The sequence below is a fragment of the Schistosoma mansoni genome, chromosome 4 (assembly GCF_000237925.1).
Source record: "Schistosoma mansoni strain Puerto Rico chromosome 4, complete genome".
Classification (NCBI taxonomy): domain Eukaryota; kingdom Metazoa; phylum Platyhelminthes; class Trematoda; order Strigeidida; family Schistosomatidae; genus Schistosoma; species Schistosoma mansoni.
In genome coordinates, this window is record NC_031498.1 from 21,906,771 (window position 1) to 21,923,751 (window position 16,981).

At 33.5% G+C, this 16,981-nt stretch overlaps 1 protein-coding gene across 1 annotated transcript in view; it reads left to right on the top strand.

Annotated features, from left to right (window-relative positions):
- Positions 1 to 13,022, top strand: part of Smp_144940 (hypothetical protein) — a gene marked incomplete at both ends in the record, with an annotated part of 28,012 nt that extends 14,990 nt beyond the window's left edge. Inside the window, 3 exons of the mRNA XM_018797202.1 lie at positions 1,747 to 1,901; positions 5,867 to 6,078; positions 12,790 to 13,022. Coding sequence (XP_018652267.1) covers positions 1,747 to 1,901; positions 5,867 to 6,078; positions 12,790 to 13,022 — 600 coding nt within the window. The remainder of the gene's footprint in view (positions 1 to 1,746; positions 1,902 to 5,866; positions 6,079 to 12,789) is intronic.
- Between the last annotated feature and the right edge of the window lie 3,959 nt (positions 13,023 to 16,981).

Sequence of the window (16,981 nt, forward strand, 5' to 3'; positions counted from 1 at the left end):
GCGCGTTTCGTCCTATTTGGGACTCATCAGCTGGATGTGCCTGCATCTCAGAGTTGATGTTCACTCTGGGACTCGAACCCAGTACCTTTCACTTTAAACGCCATCGCGTTAACCACTCAGCTGCTGAGTCCTAATAGCCACTTGCTTGTGCAATGGGGTAAAGTTTGAATTCACTTAGTATTGTTTGTTTGAATCTTCCCATTGATGCTGTGAGATGCAGGTACATTCAGCTGATGAGTCCCAAATGGGACGAAACTCCCGTCCTAGATTCCACTGCTAGCTACTATCCATTTTTGCTTATAATGCTTGTGAATTAAGGCAATATCGAGGCAATACGCACAGTATGCACATAGGCCAATAAGAGACTGACCAGTTGCAGTCCTAAACATCAATGAGAAGATTCAAACAAGTAATACTAAGTGAATAGTAATAATAATAATAATAGCAATAATAGTAATAATAATAAATATTTTTGTTATTAGGAAAACAAACTGTCATAAATTCATACATAAAAATAACTCTATGTTGAATTGTAGATTTATTTCTAAAATTGATAGAAATAACTAATTAGAATTGAGTACTGTTTAGGGAACGGTTCAAACATATGAATTATACAATAATGAACCAATTAATTTTGTTTGATTGTAGTTTGTATGCATTTTTTAATTATATAACATGAATACATCAGTAATGAATTCGACTGTTGATCATTTTGAAATCAATTTATATAAAAAATTATGTACAATCAATTATTGCTACGTTTAAAGAGATTACGATATCATACTAGACCATCGAACGGAACGAAAGTCAGCAACGTAACAACAGGACAAGCTGAACTATTCCACTGCGCTCCAGCCCTGACAACTAGATGGAGAAGACCAGACTCAACCGAGGGAAAAGTATATTCCACAAGCAGTTTGAAGAACGAGCGAACAAGCACACAACTCATGCGTACATATACAGTACAAAAATGCCATTGGAAAATGTCACAAAATAGCATACTAAAAGAGGAAATGCAGCTATGACATTTAAGGTCCTCCCAAGTGAGAAATACAAACTCAAGGCAAAAGTAGGCGCTTTTGGCACAAGAACGAGAAATTCTAATTTCCAAAAACAAAATTACAAAAATAAGACGTTTACCAAGTGATTTCTGGATATCTAGCATCCCCAACAGTTATGATTGGAAGTGTATCATTTTAACACTAAGTAGAGCGCTGCTCTACGTCTGTGCTTGGCTTTTCTTTCATATTTATCATAAGTTTTCCTTATGCTTATGGTCCATTGCTGTGAGTTCGATAACGTGATTAATATATTTACTCTAAATGATCCATTTGCCCGAACAAAACTCTCACTCGTTTCTTCAATTAATAATCAGGATTTTGCACTATTTTGTATTATTCTGACTTGAAAACTCACGTGATTTTATTCACGAGAAACACGAGACTATGACTCCATCATGAGTGATAAGCCTCAGTGTATGTAAATAAGGAGATATTTATGAAACAAACCTGAATAATTTGTCTATAATCAGTTATTGATAATTTATAAATAGTCAAATATGTTGCATCTGTAAACAAGTCAACTGGCTGCTTACAATTAGAATAATGTGGAAATCTCACATTAAATGTTTCATGAAAATACTTATTCAAAACATAAATATCAATCTCTCACAGTACGGCTCCAATCCGTTCGCTAAATAAGACCTCATTGATGATTAACCTCATGTGTGTTCTGTTTTTTTTCCAGATGCTTGTTAGCGTTCAAGAAATACCGTCTGAACGTTTCATCCTGCCGGATAATTCATATTCTACTGTATCTTTTCCTAATAATAGTTCACCAAAAACTCTCGACAGTATGACAGTTGTTGTAAAACCAAGAAGTCATAGCTTATTCTCTTGTTAGTAAGTTATATCATTCCACTAATCTTTTGTCTCATAATGCATTCTTTTGTAAAGGGATATGTTTTGTATTTAAACGCCTAAATATGAACTTTTTAGCCTCTTTCTAGTCTTCATAAGTCGCTCGTGAGGATCGAACAAAAAAAACTAAAGGAAAGATATATTGAGAGGCAATTAATTCCAAGACTAGTTCATGCTAAGAAACAAGGTTAATCACATTATTATACATGAAGTTGAGCTTTTAAAAGCTTCTGTAACACATTCTAAGATTGATATACAAATTCATGTTTGTGTCGAATCGAACACTGACATCACAATCTATCTTTTTCTGGAGTTTTCCTGAGGGTTTCTGAAGGACGATGTTTGGTTGAATTTTTTTGACATTTGTGTGTTATAACAGGATTTTTTGTCAGTTATACTTGCTCTACTATTGTTTTTATTCATTTAAACACATAAACATTGGTAAAAGGAGGCATCAAATATTTATGCACCACCCTTCGTCATTCGATTTGTGCGAGGGCTGGAATACTGCCTATGCGCTCAAACCGAACACAGATGATTTTCTTAGAGGGATACTCTCCGAGCCTTTGACCTAGAGGTCTAATCCACAGGGCAGTGGAGCAATGTTAAAAGATGCAGTCCCATAGTATCCGGTGACCAACAATAGATCCATACGTCTTTTGTCCCCTCATGATCCTGGAGCCCATGTACACCATTGGAACCAGTGTTTTCCAACTATCTTACGTGAATCCTCCACATACACCAACCCGGTTAAGGTTACAGACATCCGCTTTTTGTCTTCTCAATTTTTTAGAAAACACCCCCACCATGAGAAGGTAGTGAGTAGGACTTCCCTGATAGTGGATGTATACACTAGAGCATTTCGAGAGGGAGAGCCGACTCTGCATACCCTCGGCTGTACTACAGTATCTGGGTTTAAATAAATAAATTTAGGTGTAAATATCTATCTTGACCTGCTCTACTATTTTGTTGTCGAATCTTTAGTTGTTTGAATATTACATAGTTTTTATTAAATATTCAGATATCAATCATTAAGAAGTTTTTCTTATATCATCAGTCTATGAAGTTAACACTATACCTCAGAATATAACTCATTATTCTCCGAGATTTAGATATGTTAGTGATTATAAAGTAACCACTAGAATAAACTTGGTTATCGTTTAAAATGATGATGTTCTCGTGTGAACGCTATGAATCAAATGTTACACTCATATTTATTTATTTATTTTCAGTAATTCTATTCATTATTGTGACTTCCTCCATGTGTACCACTGTGAATTGTGACAATTTAAACGGGTATACTTTTTTTTGAAGCCTTTAAATTTCTATGTTCATTTATTGTATAACATTTTAGTAGTCAAGTACACGACTGAAAATTATGAAGCGCTTGTTATAAAGCAATTGATCATAAATTTTCAACAAGAACATTTACCACTTCGGCGTTTCGTGACTCAGTGTAAGGCATTTCTTCAGAGAATGAATAACCAAATCAAAATTAATCCAAGTTTAAATAGTACAACGGAACAACACGAATATTATGTGACCAATCAAAAAACAGGTCTGAATTGGCTTACATTGAGTCACGAAACGTCAGAAAATCTAATTTTTTTACTCATTGGGGTATCACAAATATATTATTTATTTATAACAATCTATGCAATGCTCAATTTATTCGAAATTATCAAGACAAACCTTGGTAATGATAACTATTTACCACTCTTTCATTTAAATCGATGATGAAGTCTATTCTATCGATTACTACTACTGAGTTGCAGAGTGGATATCTAATCTCACAAGATATTGTGCTTTATTCTATGGGGTAACATGTAATTCCAATTTCATAGATTATTCATTTAACACAACCTTTACAACTTCAGTCATTGCAGCAGAATATTGTTGCATAACGATAATCGAGTTAACATTATCGATTATATCCATTTCAGTGAAGCTATATAATAATCAATATTAACAACAGTGAAGATTACTTTTACTCGTTGTTGTCACTACTATTGTAGTGATCGAGACTTAGGTGGGGATGATCATATTTACAGAGTTCTTCGGCAAATTTTAAAAACCATACATAATATACTTCATTTGCGAATCTTCCATCAATTGTCCCTTACATTTTGTATGATTCTTTCAAATCGCAGTTCCTTTTTATTTCCCTTCCTGTTTTCTTCGATTCGATCTCAGCCTTCTGCTGCTAGGTATTCAACTTCAGTTGACTACTACTTATGTCTGCCAATATAAGTAGCACACACCATACTACTACTGTTAATTATTAATTTTAATGAATAAATAAATTAATACTCAGTATGTCAATTAAGTGAAAAATTTTAAGTTTTTTCTCATCGTTTAAGATGGGTTTTTTCACTTTAATAGAAAGTAACCTATAAGTTGGTTACATCAATTTTAAAGTTTGTTTAAATGTAACACTTAGTAATAATTTAGAACATTCACACCGGCGCACAGATTGATTTTTACTAAAAATTACTGGTGAATTGTTATGTATGTCCTATTGTCAATCATTCAGCTAATTTTCATCAAATTTATTTATTGAGTAAAAAAGCACAGTTTATTATTATTTAATAAGTTAATGATCAGTGTATTATACATTTTTAGTTTTTTTTTATTTCTCTGTTTTAAAAAAGTGTAAGATTATTAAGAAGTAATTAGAACTAAGCGTTAAACTATTATTATTATTCCTTATAAAAGGGGGTATATGGAGATTGTTGAATTTCAGTGTTGTACACCACAGACCGATGCTAATTAGACAATTGTTTCATTAACGTATCATATATCTGAAATTTTAATGGATTTCATAATTTCTGAGAGGTTCACATTGTTCATGTTGAATGCCTTAATAAGTAACGTCCCTGCTTTACAGTTGCCTGATCAAAATTCTGGGCCTTTATTTTTATAAACATGGATTTATTGTCATTGATTTCATCTTAGATTTTTTTAAAAATAATTAAGCATTTATAACCTATTTCGAATCTGATTATTGAGCAACTTAAGAAGTACCATCACGGTGCTTCGTATATTTTCCTCATTCTCTATCTTTTGGAAAAAAACAATAGGAGATTACCAAATATATTGGATGATGAAAAGAGTTAGACTGATCATAAACATTTCTGACTGAATAAACGTTTTAGTGAATCACTGTTCAAAAGCTTTATATACATGTTCTTTTTTTGAATATTAACAGGCTAAATATTTGTAAAATAGGAATTTTGTTGTAAATTCTGAAATCTTGTGCTCTAGAGTTTTTACTATCATCAAAAATGGTATCTAATAAAACGAGTATTATTATTATATCGTGTGTGTGTGTGTGCCCCATTAATATATGATGTGATGATTCCCGCCATTCAGAGAGGAGTGAACTATCGATCAGAGCAATGATACAAGAAAACCGTACTAGCAGTCTTGAGTACTTATCGATCCTGCTATTTGCCTAGCCCAGCCAGTTAAGTCCAAAACAATAACAGCCTCTGTGGTATGAATCATTGTATTTCAAAAATACTGAGTTTATATACCAAACAGACTGACCACAACATACCAATAAAATAGAAAATAACATTTGTACAAGAGTTAGCCAAATGTGGCTGTGAATAGGGGGAACAGTAATCAATAGACTGGGTATAACTCAAGAATGGTAAACCGTACAGTAATAGTCTATGGGTCAAAATAAAGCTCATAATAAAAGGAACATGAATATGAATATTTAATTTACTTAGCAATTGTACAATAGGAAATATACATATCACATTGGTCCATAAATAGTCCTCAAAGTTACCATTCATAATTCTCCACAGGATATAACAAATATTAGTATTATTATTATCGAATTAATAATGTCAATAATTTTGAGACATTGTTAAGTCTTTTTCAGTTTACCCAAAATCTCACTTCGTATTATTTTTTGTTGTTGTCATTACTTCGTTTAGCGTCCCGAAGATATCTACGAATGAGGTAGAAGGCATTATTCGACATGTCGATAGTCTTATGAATCCACAAACAACCATGAAAAATGATACAGTTAATACGATCACAACACCAACAACGGATACAACTGTTAATGATAAAGATGGTATTGTTATTGATGATCATCTACTTGAGTGTAAAAATCAATGTTCAAATCTTGTTCTATTTGAGGCGGGTATGTTTTATTTTGTTTACACTTTTTATTTTGAAAAGGGTTTCGATTGTTGTGTGTTTAAAATTCATGTATTTCAGTTTTTAAATTTATTCATAGAAAAGAATGACAATTCAGCAATACTCTTGAAAGTCGTAGACTAAGGTAGAAAACTTTTTTCCAAGGACAAATTGGTTACCTTTCTGTTCGTATCAAATTGTTCTATACAGAAGATTGAATTTTATCCCTATATCAATTAATTACTTGGGCAATAACAGCTCAGGACCTGACACAAATATGTATAGACACAATTTACTACAGGTTATACTAGCAAAGCATGAGGATACTGATAAGTTTTAAAGAAAATGAATTGAAATAATAATGTAACTCATGTACGAAATACAGTTTTTCTTACTCGACTCCGAGCGACACATTTATGTTTGTGTGGAAACTGATTTGAACCAAGAAGTCTGGGTTTTCAAACACGGTCTAACTCAGCAGTCATTGTCTTCAAGAAGTAACACCATACATTTGTTTGATCCTATTCTGGACAGCTTTGTGTATCATCTGGGTAGGAGGTATCTGTATGGGAGCTGCTCATAGAATTAGACTTTAACTCAAAATAAACGAGCACCTATTTTATTGTGTTATTTTATTTCCGGTTGTTCCTTTTACTCAAATCTTGTGAAAGCTTGTTGAATAAGGTGATTATGGCATGTATTACTTACGTCTGACCACTGCTTGTCACAACGCGCAACGTTTACCAGTATGGGGTTTTGTTGGAAAAAAGCTAAGTATGTTCAATATAAGATATGGCATCAGTCCATGAAGTCATTGACAATTGGATTAACCCATGTTGGTAAATGTAGAATTTCTGGTCATTGTTCACCTCCTTGCCGTAACAAATGGTTGTAGATTTTGAATGACGTAACTCAGACTCAATCACTATCTGCCTTTAAACTCTGAATTTTAGAATTATCTTATGCTTTTACTCCTCGAATTCATTCCTTGTTGTCGAGTCAGGTCGTCTAAAACTAGTCTCCTTTACTATACTATAGCTGTTTCTATTACTCTGGTATTCATTTCGATAATTTCATCTCACTGTTGAAACTTGGATCTATGCATTTGCATCCCTGGCTCTACGTTGATTATAACCGGCTTTTCAAATCAATCGTATTTCCATAAGTTTCATCCTAAATATATGACTGACTGATCTAAAAGTCACTAGTTAAATCCTTATTGCTTTTATAGATATTTTAGTCTTTCGTGACAAGTGTAATGTTCTATGACCTATTAAACTTTCTATTGCTAACGTATGATTGTTAGTATGGGTAGCAGAGACTGTTGGACTTCACTGAAATCACGAAGTGATCTAAGTTAGACGACGATTGAAAATGTGGAGGCACTGGATGGTATAGTACTCATCAATGTGCATCATGTTATCACTAGTGACTAGCTTCAAAATGAAATTTCTGGAGTCCTTATGAGAAGCCATGACCATTAGGATTCAGCCGTGTTGGGTGTGAGGAAGGCACATACCGAAGTGAATGGAAGATGGTCGCGCAATATCGGGAATTGACTGAAGCTAGATTTGTAAGCCAATAGACACCGCCTCAGTGGTCCACAGGTTAAGTCTTTGCAAGCGAGATCGAAGGTCTTGAATTCTATTCCCGGTTTTAGGGTCGTGTATGGGTACTTTTGAAGAGTCCCATACTAGTATGAAATGGCTATCCAGTGATTCCAGGTTTTAAATGTTGGTTAGGCTTAAATTAGTTCGTGATTTCAAAGTAAATTGTGATTATTGTCTTACTAAAAACAAGATTTAAAGATTAATTCTATCTAGCAACTCAACTCATGATCATGTAATTGTAAATCCAGTGAAATAAAGTATGTTGGTTAGTAATTTCAGTCAACCTATACCTCATTCAACACAATTACAAATCATAAATATGTTCAAAAACTATATTGAACTGTGATACTATTGCTATATCGGAAAAACAACCAGATTGCTTGTGTTGCATTGACTATTGTGTGATTGAATCATAATGATAGGAATAAAGTTATATGGCCTCTCTCTCAAGTATGATTAACGATTAGTTCACCTATATTGGCAGTAAGACCAGTGATCTCCTCAAAACCAATCTACACAGCGACCAATGAATAATAACCAAGACATTAACAATTATCGGTCCCTAGGCTTCTAATCCAGTGTTCAGTCATAAGACGAAGACAGAAAGCAGATCAGTTCTCTGGTGTAGTCAGATCATTCATGACTCAAAAATCACACAGTTATGTACTTAAAGCGTCTGAACACAGCAATGCAATCAAGGAATTACAATGTGTAAGTAACGTGGTTGTAAGTGATACAAAACTAGTAATAAATCTGCAATAATAAGACAACAACGATATGTGAATTAAACAAAAGTTTAAAAACAGGATAACGTAATAATACAACAATCCAAGTGTCTATTAACTATACAATAAAAGTATAAACAATAATAATAATTCCTATCAGTTGTACTCCCGTACTATTCGCCTCGTTATATCAACTATATATGGTGTTTTCCAGCTCTATTTAGTTTGTCATATTAATATTCATACATAAACGAAATATTTCGTTGTAACTGGTACTATTTATCATTATATCTGATTTCCATTTATTCTAAGTTTATATAATCATTGAAAACAACTAAGCTCTCTATATATCTATACCATTTCTAAGTCAGTGCTATGTGTACCGCCAACACTTCACAGTCAACTTTCAATTCCATAACTTTTATATGTCACTGTACTGTGAACATATTTGTCTGTGAAGAAAAAAGTCTTGTACTTAATGTCAATATTGTAAATTTTAATTATGTAATCAGTAGTATTGTAAACGTTTACTATTTCCGAATATTAGCAATATTTTCATTTTTACTAATGAAGTCATATGATCATAAATATTGTACTTGTGGGTTTGCCTAAAATATTTTGCTGCTACTTATAATTTGCACTTCAATTTCACATGATATTTTGATGCATTCCTTTATCAAATGTGTATGTATGATTAGAATATCGATATTAAACGGATATTAATTAAAGTTTGTAGATTAGTATGCAACGTGGTTAACATTTAAGTCCTTTTTAACATTTTTAGCATATAGTGAAGAATCGTACAGCGTAGTCCTAAATCTCATTCAAAAAACAGTCAAAAGGATATATTATGTTACCTAAATAACTTTCCTGCTTCACTTTGGGGCACCTGGGCAGTATCACAGTCCTCACACAAATCAAATGAGATTTGTGTGGCGCATATGTATCTGGTACCTCTTTGTACCTATATTTATGTGTTTAAATAATAATAATAAACTTTCGTTGGAAGGAATAAACCCATGTTTCAATATAGGCCTCAACGCCGCATGGACGATTACGTCACAACCTTTATTATTTATTTATTTATTTAAACACATAAATATTGGTACAAAAAGCACCAGATAAATATGCGCCTCACAAATCTCATTTGATTTGTGTGAGGGCTGAGATACTGCCCAGGTGCCCAGACTGAAGCAGGTAGTTTTCTTAGGGGGCCACACCCCGAGCCTTTGACCTAAAAGTCTGATCCACAAGGCAGTGGAGCATCGTGAAGAGATGCAGTCCCATGGTAGCCGGTGACCAACAATAGGTTCATACGCCATTCGTTCCATCAGGATCCTGGAGCCCATGTGCACCATTAGTTTGGAATCAGGGTTTTCCAACTCCCCTAGGTGGACCCTCCATGTCCACCAACCCGGTTAAAGCGCCGGACATTCGCTCTTCGTCCTCTCACTTTCGTAAACAACACCCCCGCCACGAGAAGGCAGTGAGTAGGACTTCCCTGGCACAACCTACTGTATCTACCAATTCACATGTGTATAGACACACATACACAGAGTGGAGTAATAGAATAATACAGTCAGGACTGGTGGAATCTGTATTTAGATGGCATCAACATCAGTTAGCTTCGTCACATGGACAGGTGAATGCAGGGTAGAAAGTCATTAAAACAATAGAAATTATCATTTGTCATATATACTTAAGTTCTGTGTAAGTTCCTGAACTTTAGAAAATTTAACTGTCCTTTATCTGCTGAGAAACAATTAGATTTAATCTTAAACCACCTAATCTGATAAGTGTTAATTTATTCTCATGCCTGAAGTAATGTGACAACTTCTTATTCTTTCTATATTAATATCATTTCTCTCATATTCAACCTTATCACTTTTTATTTATAATTGACCTTCATTAGTATTTGTTAGTGAGAATGCTTAACTGGTGTTTGTATGATCAAATTGTTTATGGAATGTCTTGTGCAAATACATTATATATTTTAAACCAACAGTCTTCTCATATAATACTTTCATAATGTATAAAATTTTTTTGGTGAACCATCAAAAATCATAAGACATTGGTTATCTTTTCCATTCTTTCGTTTATTTTTATTTGTACACATAAACATTGGTGCAAGGGGGCACCAAATACATATGCGCCACACAGTAACAATAGGATATGTAGTAGTTATCATTGGTTTGTGTGAGGGCTGTGATACTGCCCGGGTGCCCAAACCGAGGCAGGTAGTTTTCTTAGAAGGCCACTCCCCGAGCCTTTGACCTAAAGGTCTAATCCACAAGGCAGTGGAACAACGTAAGGAGATACAGTCCCATGGTAACCTGTGACCAACAATAGGTTCATAAGCCTTTTGTTCCCTCAGGATCCTAGAGCCCATGTGCACCATTAGTTTGGAATCAGGGTTTCCCCATTCCCCCAAGTGGAGTGACATGAAATGTGAAGATCTCTGTTTTGGTGATCTGTAGAATATTTTGTGGGTCTGTAACGTGAGCGAAGTAGATTTAAATTCTTGTGGCCACATCATATTCTTTATATTTTTCAAAATACTTCGTTGATGACAATTTACAATTATGAGATCTAAATCAGATCAACACGGAGTTATCGAGCCATTTATATAACTACTAATATGATCCATTGAATTACATAGAGATTGACGACAAAACAGTATACAACATTAAATTTCGTTTTCGAATATCAACTATTGAAAGTAATGAAGTATCGTATAATTGTTTTTTTCTTTCTGATTTGATAATATTCAACATTGCATAAAGACTCATCTCGCCAAGAATCAAACTTATGATTTCTCAGTGAATAATGATTGTAGAGATGTATTAATTTCATTTTTCCCTTGTAACTCTTGATTTCCACCATTATTTTGCACAGCTCATTCCACGATCATTATGGCCGTCCTCTTTTCCAGCATAAAAAGGTGCATAGAAGCTCATGCTTATAGTCTAGATTAACCAAATATCTCTTGTTGAGAGTTTCCATTGTTTTATAGAGATATCGATTTTATTTTTTCTTATTCAAACACGTATTTTGTGACAAGCTAGAGTCACATTTTCTTTACAGAATTGTCATCAATGGTTGAATAATTAAATCAAACGAATCTCCAATGATTTAGCTGCAAATTTACATCATACTCCCATCATTACGATTTAGGGACTCGTATGGTATCGCTTTTCTTCAGGAATAAATTGTGACTCAATGGAATGATGGTTCAGTGATTTAAACACAAACCTCAACTGTTAGGTCGTAGTTTCGAACTTATCTCCAACCCGTCTTGGCGTGGAGTGCTTAATGGAATGTTATCAATTTGGAATAAAGCTACGAAGGCGAACATACCAAAAAGTGGCAATCAACCCTTGAGGCCATTCACTGTTGGACTAAACTGTATTAGTCTATTTGGTTGGGTCCCGCGCGGTAAAGTCAGTTGGTCTGTTAGGGACGTATGATATAGCTTAGTATCAGTCACTATAAGACAATTGGATTCACTCATTAATATTCCCTTAGATCCTGAGTTTTATTATCCCTTCATTTATACTTTTTAATTTCATCCTCTAGAATCATGTTTTCTAGCGTTAAGTCTTTGTCAGTATCAGTGCTACTATCAATATTTCTACTCTTTTGCTTTTCATCTCGTTACTTTCATCTCGTCATACTAGTCTGATGTGGCAAGTAGAGTTAACACGTATTTATAAGTGACTGTATACTGATTACTACTGATCAACAGTTAAAGTTCAGACGCCACTTCATCTAACTTTCACACTGAACGTATGTAACCTAGCTTCATATTAGACAGAACTATTTTTTAATAAGACTTTCTAAAGCCTTCTATAATTCTAGAAATTATAATCGGTATAAGAAAAGATGGGTAGTGGCTAGCAGTGGAATCTAGGACGCTCACTTCGTCCTATTTGGGACTCGTCAGCTGGATGTATTTGCATCCCAGAGTTGGTGTTCACTCCGGAGCTCTTACCCAGTAGCGTTCGCTTCAAACGTCATCACTTTATCCACTTAGCTACTAAGTCCTGAATCTTCCTATTGATGTTTAGGACTGCGACTGACCAGCCTCTCAGAGTGAACATCAACCCTAGGATGCAGGCACATCCAACTGACGAGTCCTAAGTAGCACGAAACGCGTATCCTGGATTGCACTGCTAGCCACTATCCATATTTGCTTATAATGCTTGTGAATTAAGGTAACATCTAGGCAATCCTCACAGGATGCACATATGCCTATTGCAGTCCTAAACCTCAATAGGAAGATTCAAACAAAGAATACCGAATGAATTTAATTATGTTTTTTTTCAAAAAAGAAACAATAATTTAATTCTTTCATTTATTTTTCATCTCTTTAACACAAAGGCTTAATTGATTCAATAACTAGTAGTGAAATTATGGAAACTTCATCTGAATATAATCCAAGTGATCGATTACATTCTTCATCTATCCGAGAATATTATCATTTAACATCAGAAGAAGATTTAGGAAATAGTGATGAAGAAGATGTGGATGATGATAGTGAGAAAAATAATGATAGTGACAATAAAACATCTGCAATACGACAACAACAAGAAGAACATGAAGAAACCATTTGAACAAAAATGTATCGGATCATCATGAATAAAGACAAAGTTCAAGCCTATTACTACTACCCTAACTACTATTAATAGTAGTAGTAGTTGTTATTATTCTGTGATTGATACAAAAAAGGAAGTAATAATAATAATATTTAATGACCATTTCACTTCTATTTTTATACTCAACTTTCTATATTATCCTGGTGATAAACAACATAATAACAAATACTACTAAGATCTAGTTTTATTCTTCTTACCTTCATCTTACTACCAATGATTCATTGTGTTTAACCTTTAAATTTACATTCATAAATTATGTCTACAAATTGCTTTCTATGTACAGAATTAATTTATGTGAAAATTCTGATCACTTGTTTTATTAAAACTGTTTCAGATTCTTTTTTTTTTACTTCCTTCACAGAATCCTCCATTTTTATTTATCCATGAGAGAAAACAGTACAGATTGTATGTATGATTGTTATTTTTTTAATCCACTAAATAACAACAAAGACACAACTGAGTTTAGTGTTTGTTTCCTTTCAAGATGTAATAAGTTGTTTGTTTGTGTGTGTGTGTTTACAAGAAAAAGAAAGAAGCAAACTCAAATCACTCAGTGTCATTTTTAGATACCATTATCATTATTAGTACTGCTTATCCTTATTTTATTGGATTGTTCTATTATTCAATAACAAATTTGTTTGAATGCAGTAGGAAGTTTTCAGTACAAAGATTAAAGTATTAGAATGTCTTTCTGTGCTACACTTTAATTAGCAAAACATCTCGATAACAAGAAAATGTATTCAAAGATTATTTTCAATACAGTAACAATTAACAACTGTTTATTTTTATTAACACAAGGGTGTTAGATTGTAGTGCCATGCTTCGTTAATCATTCACCCCGATAACCGTTATAATACAAATCTTAACGGTGCATAAAAATCAGAAGGCAAAGAGAAGCGGCAGCTACAGTTTTATCGTCAAATAACGCAGGCCAGAAAGTTATAAGCACATGAGTAAATATCATCAAGCGAAACAAAAACGACATGCATTGGAAATGGTGGGTATGCCAACTCGTTTTAACCACGAGTTAATCAGTATTTATAGTCAGACAAGAATAAATGACAGACATGTGATAAATAGGATAAGAAAGTGTACACACATCCACGCTCATATAAAAATGGTCAGCGTTACTAGTGTATAATTGACAAGGTGCAAACATGACTCATGATAGATATGTGAATTGACTTGTCCAGAAGTAAGAATAAGGTATATGGACTTAACGTATAAAACGATACTACAAGATCACGAGCATTAACTGGAAAACAATTGGAGGTTAAGTTGACACTGTTTAATTACTGTTTAGTAGTTGATATATATGACCATTCAGTACGGTTATAAAATAAGATTGAAGTTAATTTCTAATAAGTAACATTTACTAAATGAATAGAAAAATGACCAAAAGTGTTGGATACGACTTATCTAATGAACATTAAAAGTAATGTGGATTAGTTCAACACATCATATATATATTAATATTTAAAAATTAAAAATAGTCATCTACCTTTCGTAAAGTTACACGTTGTTAAATTCACTTAGTATTGTTTGTTTGAATCTTCCCATTGATGTTTAGGATTTCAATTGATCAGTCCCTTATTGGCATATGTGGATACTGTGCTTATTGGTTGATGTTGCCTTAATTCACAAGCATTATAAGTAAAGATGGACTCAGTAGCTGAATGGATAACTGATATAAAATGTAGGATACTTGTTATAACTCTAGGGTTTCTTGTTATAACAGTCCTTTCACTTTTTACACGTATGCGGGACGTTAATTTACCTTAGACGAATATCTACACTAGATTCCCACCCAGTGTCTATTCTACAGGACTTCAACACAACTCAGATCAAGAACACGAAATTAGCCTGACTATAACGTCAATATATTTCCACACCAAAATCCGACACAAGGAACAGTTAATACATAATAAGGATAGGGGAATACATAACACGTACAACACCTGTCACACTATCTACATGTCTGACTCATCAGGACAACCAATCATTGTCATTCTCGCCCACACATCAATAACACGATGGCGTTTGAAGCGAAAGGTAATGGGTTTGAGTCTCAGAGTGAACATCAACTCTGAGATGCAGGTACATCCAACTGACGAGTCCCAAATAGGACGCAACGCGCGTTCTAGATTCCACTGCAAGCCACTATCTATCTTTGCTTACAGGTTGTTGTTTAAACGTACAAACAACTTAGTATTTTAAAAAAACATTACTTCTATTGATCCGATGCCTGATGATTCATGTTTTATACTTTTATTTGCAAACATTAAGCAATTGTAATGATGAAAAAATATATAACCTTGATACGTTTGTAGAGAGTTAAATTGTGATTCATAATGAGTTCCCACTTATCTGACTAAACAACATGTGATTTAACAACTTCTGTTTACATTTTTGTCACGAAACGAATCAGCCACTTGGAAATAGCTGATTATGAATTACGAAGTTTTAGAGTATATTTTATCACTGAATAACATCATTTTTAGAACTAGTGAGAATTGTCGTTTCAACAGCGATCAGCCTTGACTTCATTAGAAAAGAACCAATGACCTTAAGATCTCATAAAGATTATTCTTCAAAGCCTGTTACTAGGAATCCAAAGGTTGCTGTATACCATAGAAGAATGGCATTTAAAATCATAGTCAATTAAAGTTGCATTCAGCGATTCAAGGATATCCTGATTGTAACGAGACTGGGAGACCGTGTGGTCTATCGTACGTGAATATTTTGGTTGTACATTGTTTAGGAGTTTTATACTAGGATGAAAAAGTTGGAAGTATTCTGATCACTTGAGTATTTCCTAACTAGTATTATGGTACATGCTATTTATGATGATCGATATAAGTAGTATGTAGCAGCAATCAGAAGTCGATTACCTGTCAGCAGGAAATTGAAGTGAAGTGAACAGGAAAGAAATCAGGGAGCAATAAAAATAACGTCAGAATTAGAGGAATAATGGAGTTTATAAAGGACAAAGCAAAGAAGCTTTTCAAACGATGTATTTAATATACGATTCTCATATTTCAATAATCGCCTATGATTTTGCATGTAATAAGAAACTGGTTTTCCGCAATCTGAGTTTTCCTTCACTACAATTCCAGTTCACTCCAAAAAACTACCGTTAACATTAAATTAATCTCCATAAAACTACCTAACGAAAATGTTATCTTTATAATTTTATAGATTCTTAATTTATATGATCAGGAACATAAACTGTAAAGCTTCAAATTTATATGCATCATCTATGGTATTGGTATTTGTGTTTCACGTGTTCAAACTAGGATGTTCAGCTTATTTTCTCATTCAATAAGAAGGTGTTGGATATCAAAAAAAAGTCATTTTCACAATCAAGTGTGACTTTGTTTTTTTTCATAAACTGAATTACTCTTGTCATTGATAAAAAGAGTAAATTTTTTATAGTCAATACAATTAGTTGAAATGTCTCCTTTATGCTTAATTTGCATCGAATTATTCAAGAAAATGTTATAATCAGATCAGCTAAATTTATGATTCGTTGGTATAATTATGTTTTATCCCGATAACAATAGTGAATGGTAACTTTGGGATCCATTTATGGACCAATATTATGCATATAATTTTTCTCGAATATTTGCTAAATAATTAAACTACACATATTCATGTTCCTTTTATTATGAGCTTTATTTTGACCCATAGACTGTTATTGTACGATTTACCATTCCTGAGTTATACCCAGTCTATTAATTACTGTTCCCCCTATTCACAGCCATATTTGGCTAACTCTTGTACAAATGTTATTTTCTATTTTATTGGTATGTTGTGGTCAGTCTGTTTGGTATATAAACTCAGTATGTTTGAAATACAGTGGTTCATATTGCAGAGGCTGTTATTGGTGTTTTGAACTTAACTAGCTGGGCTAGGCA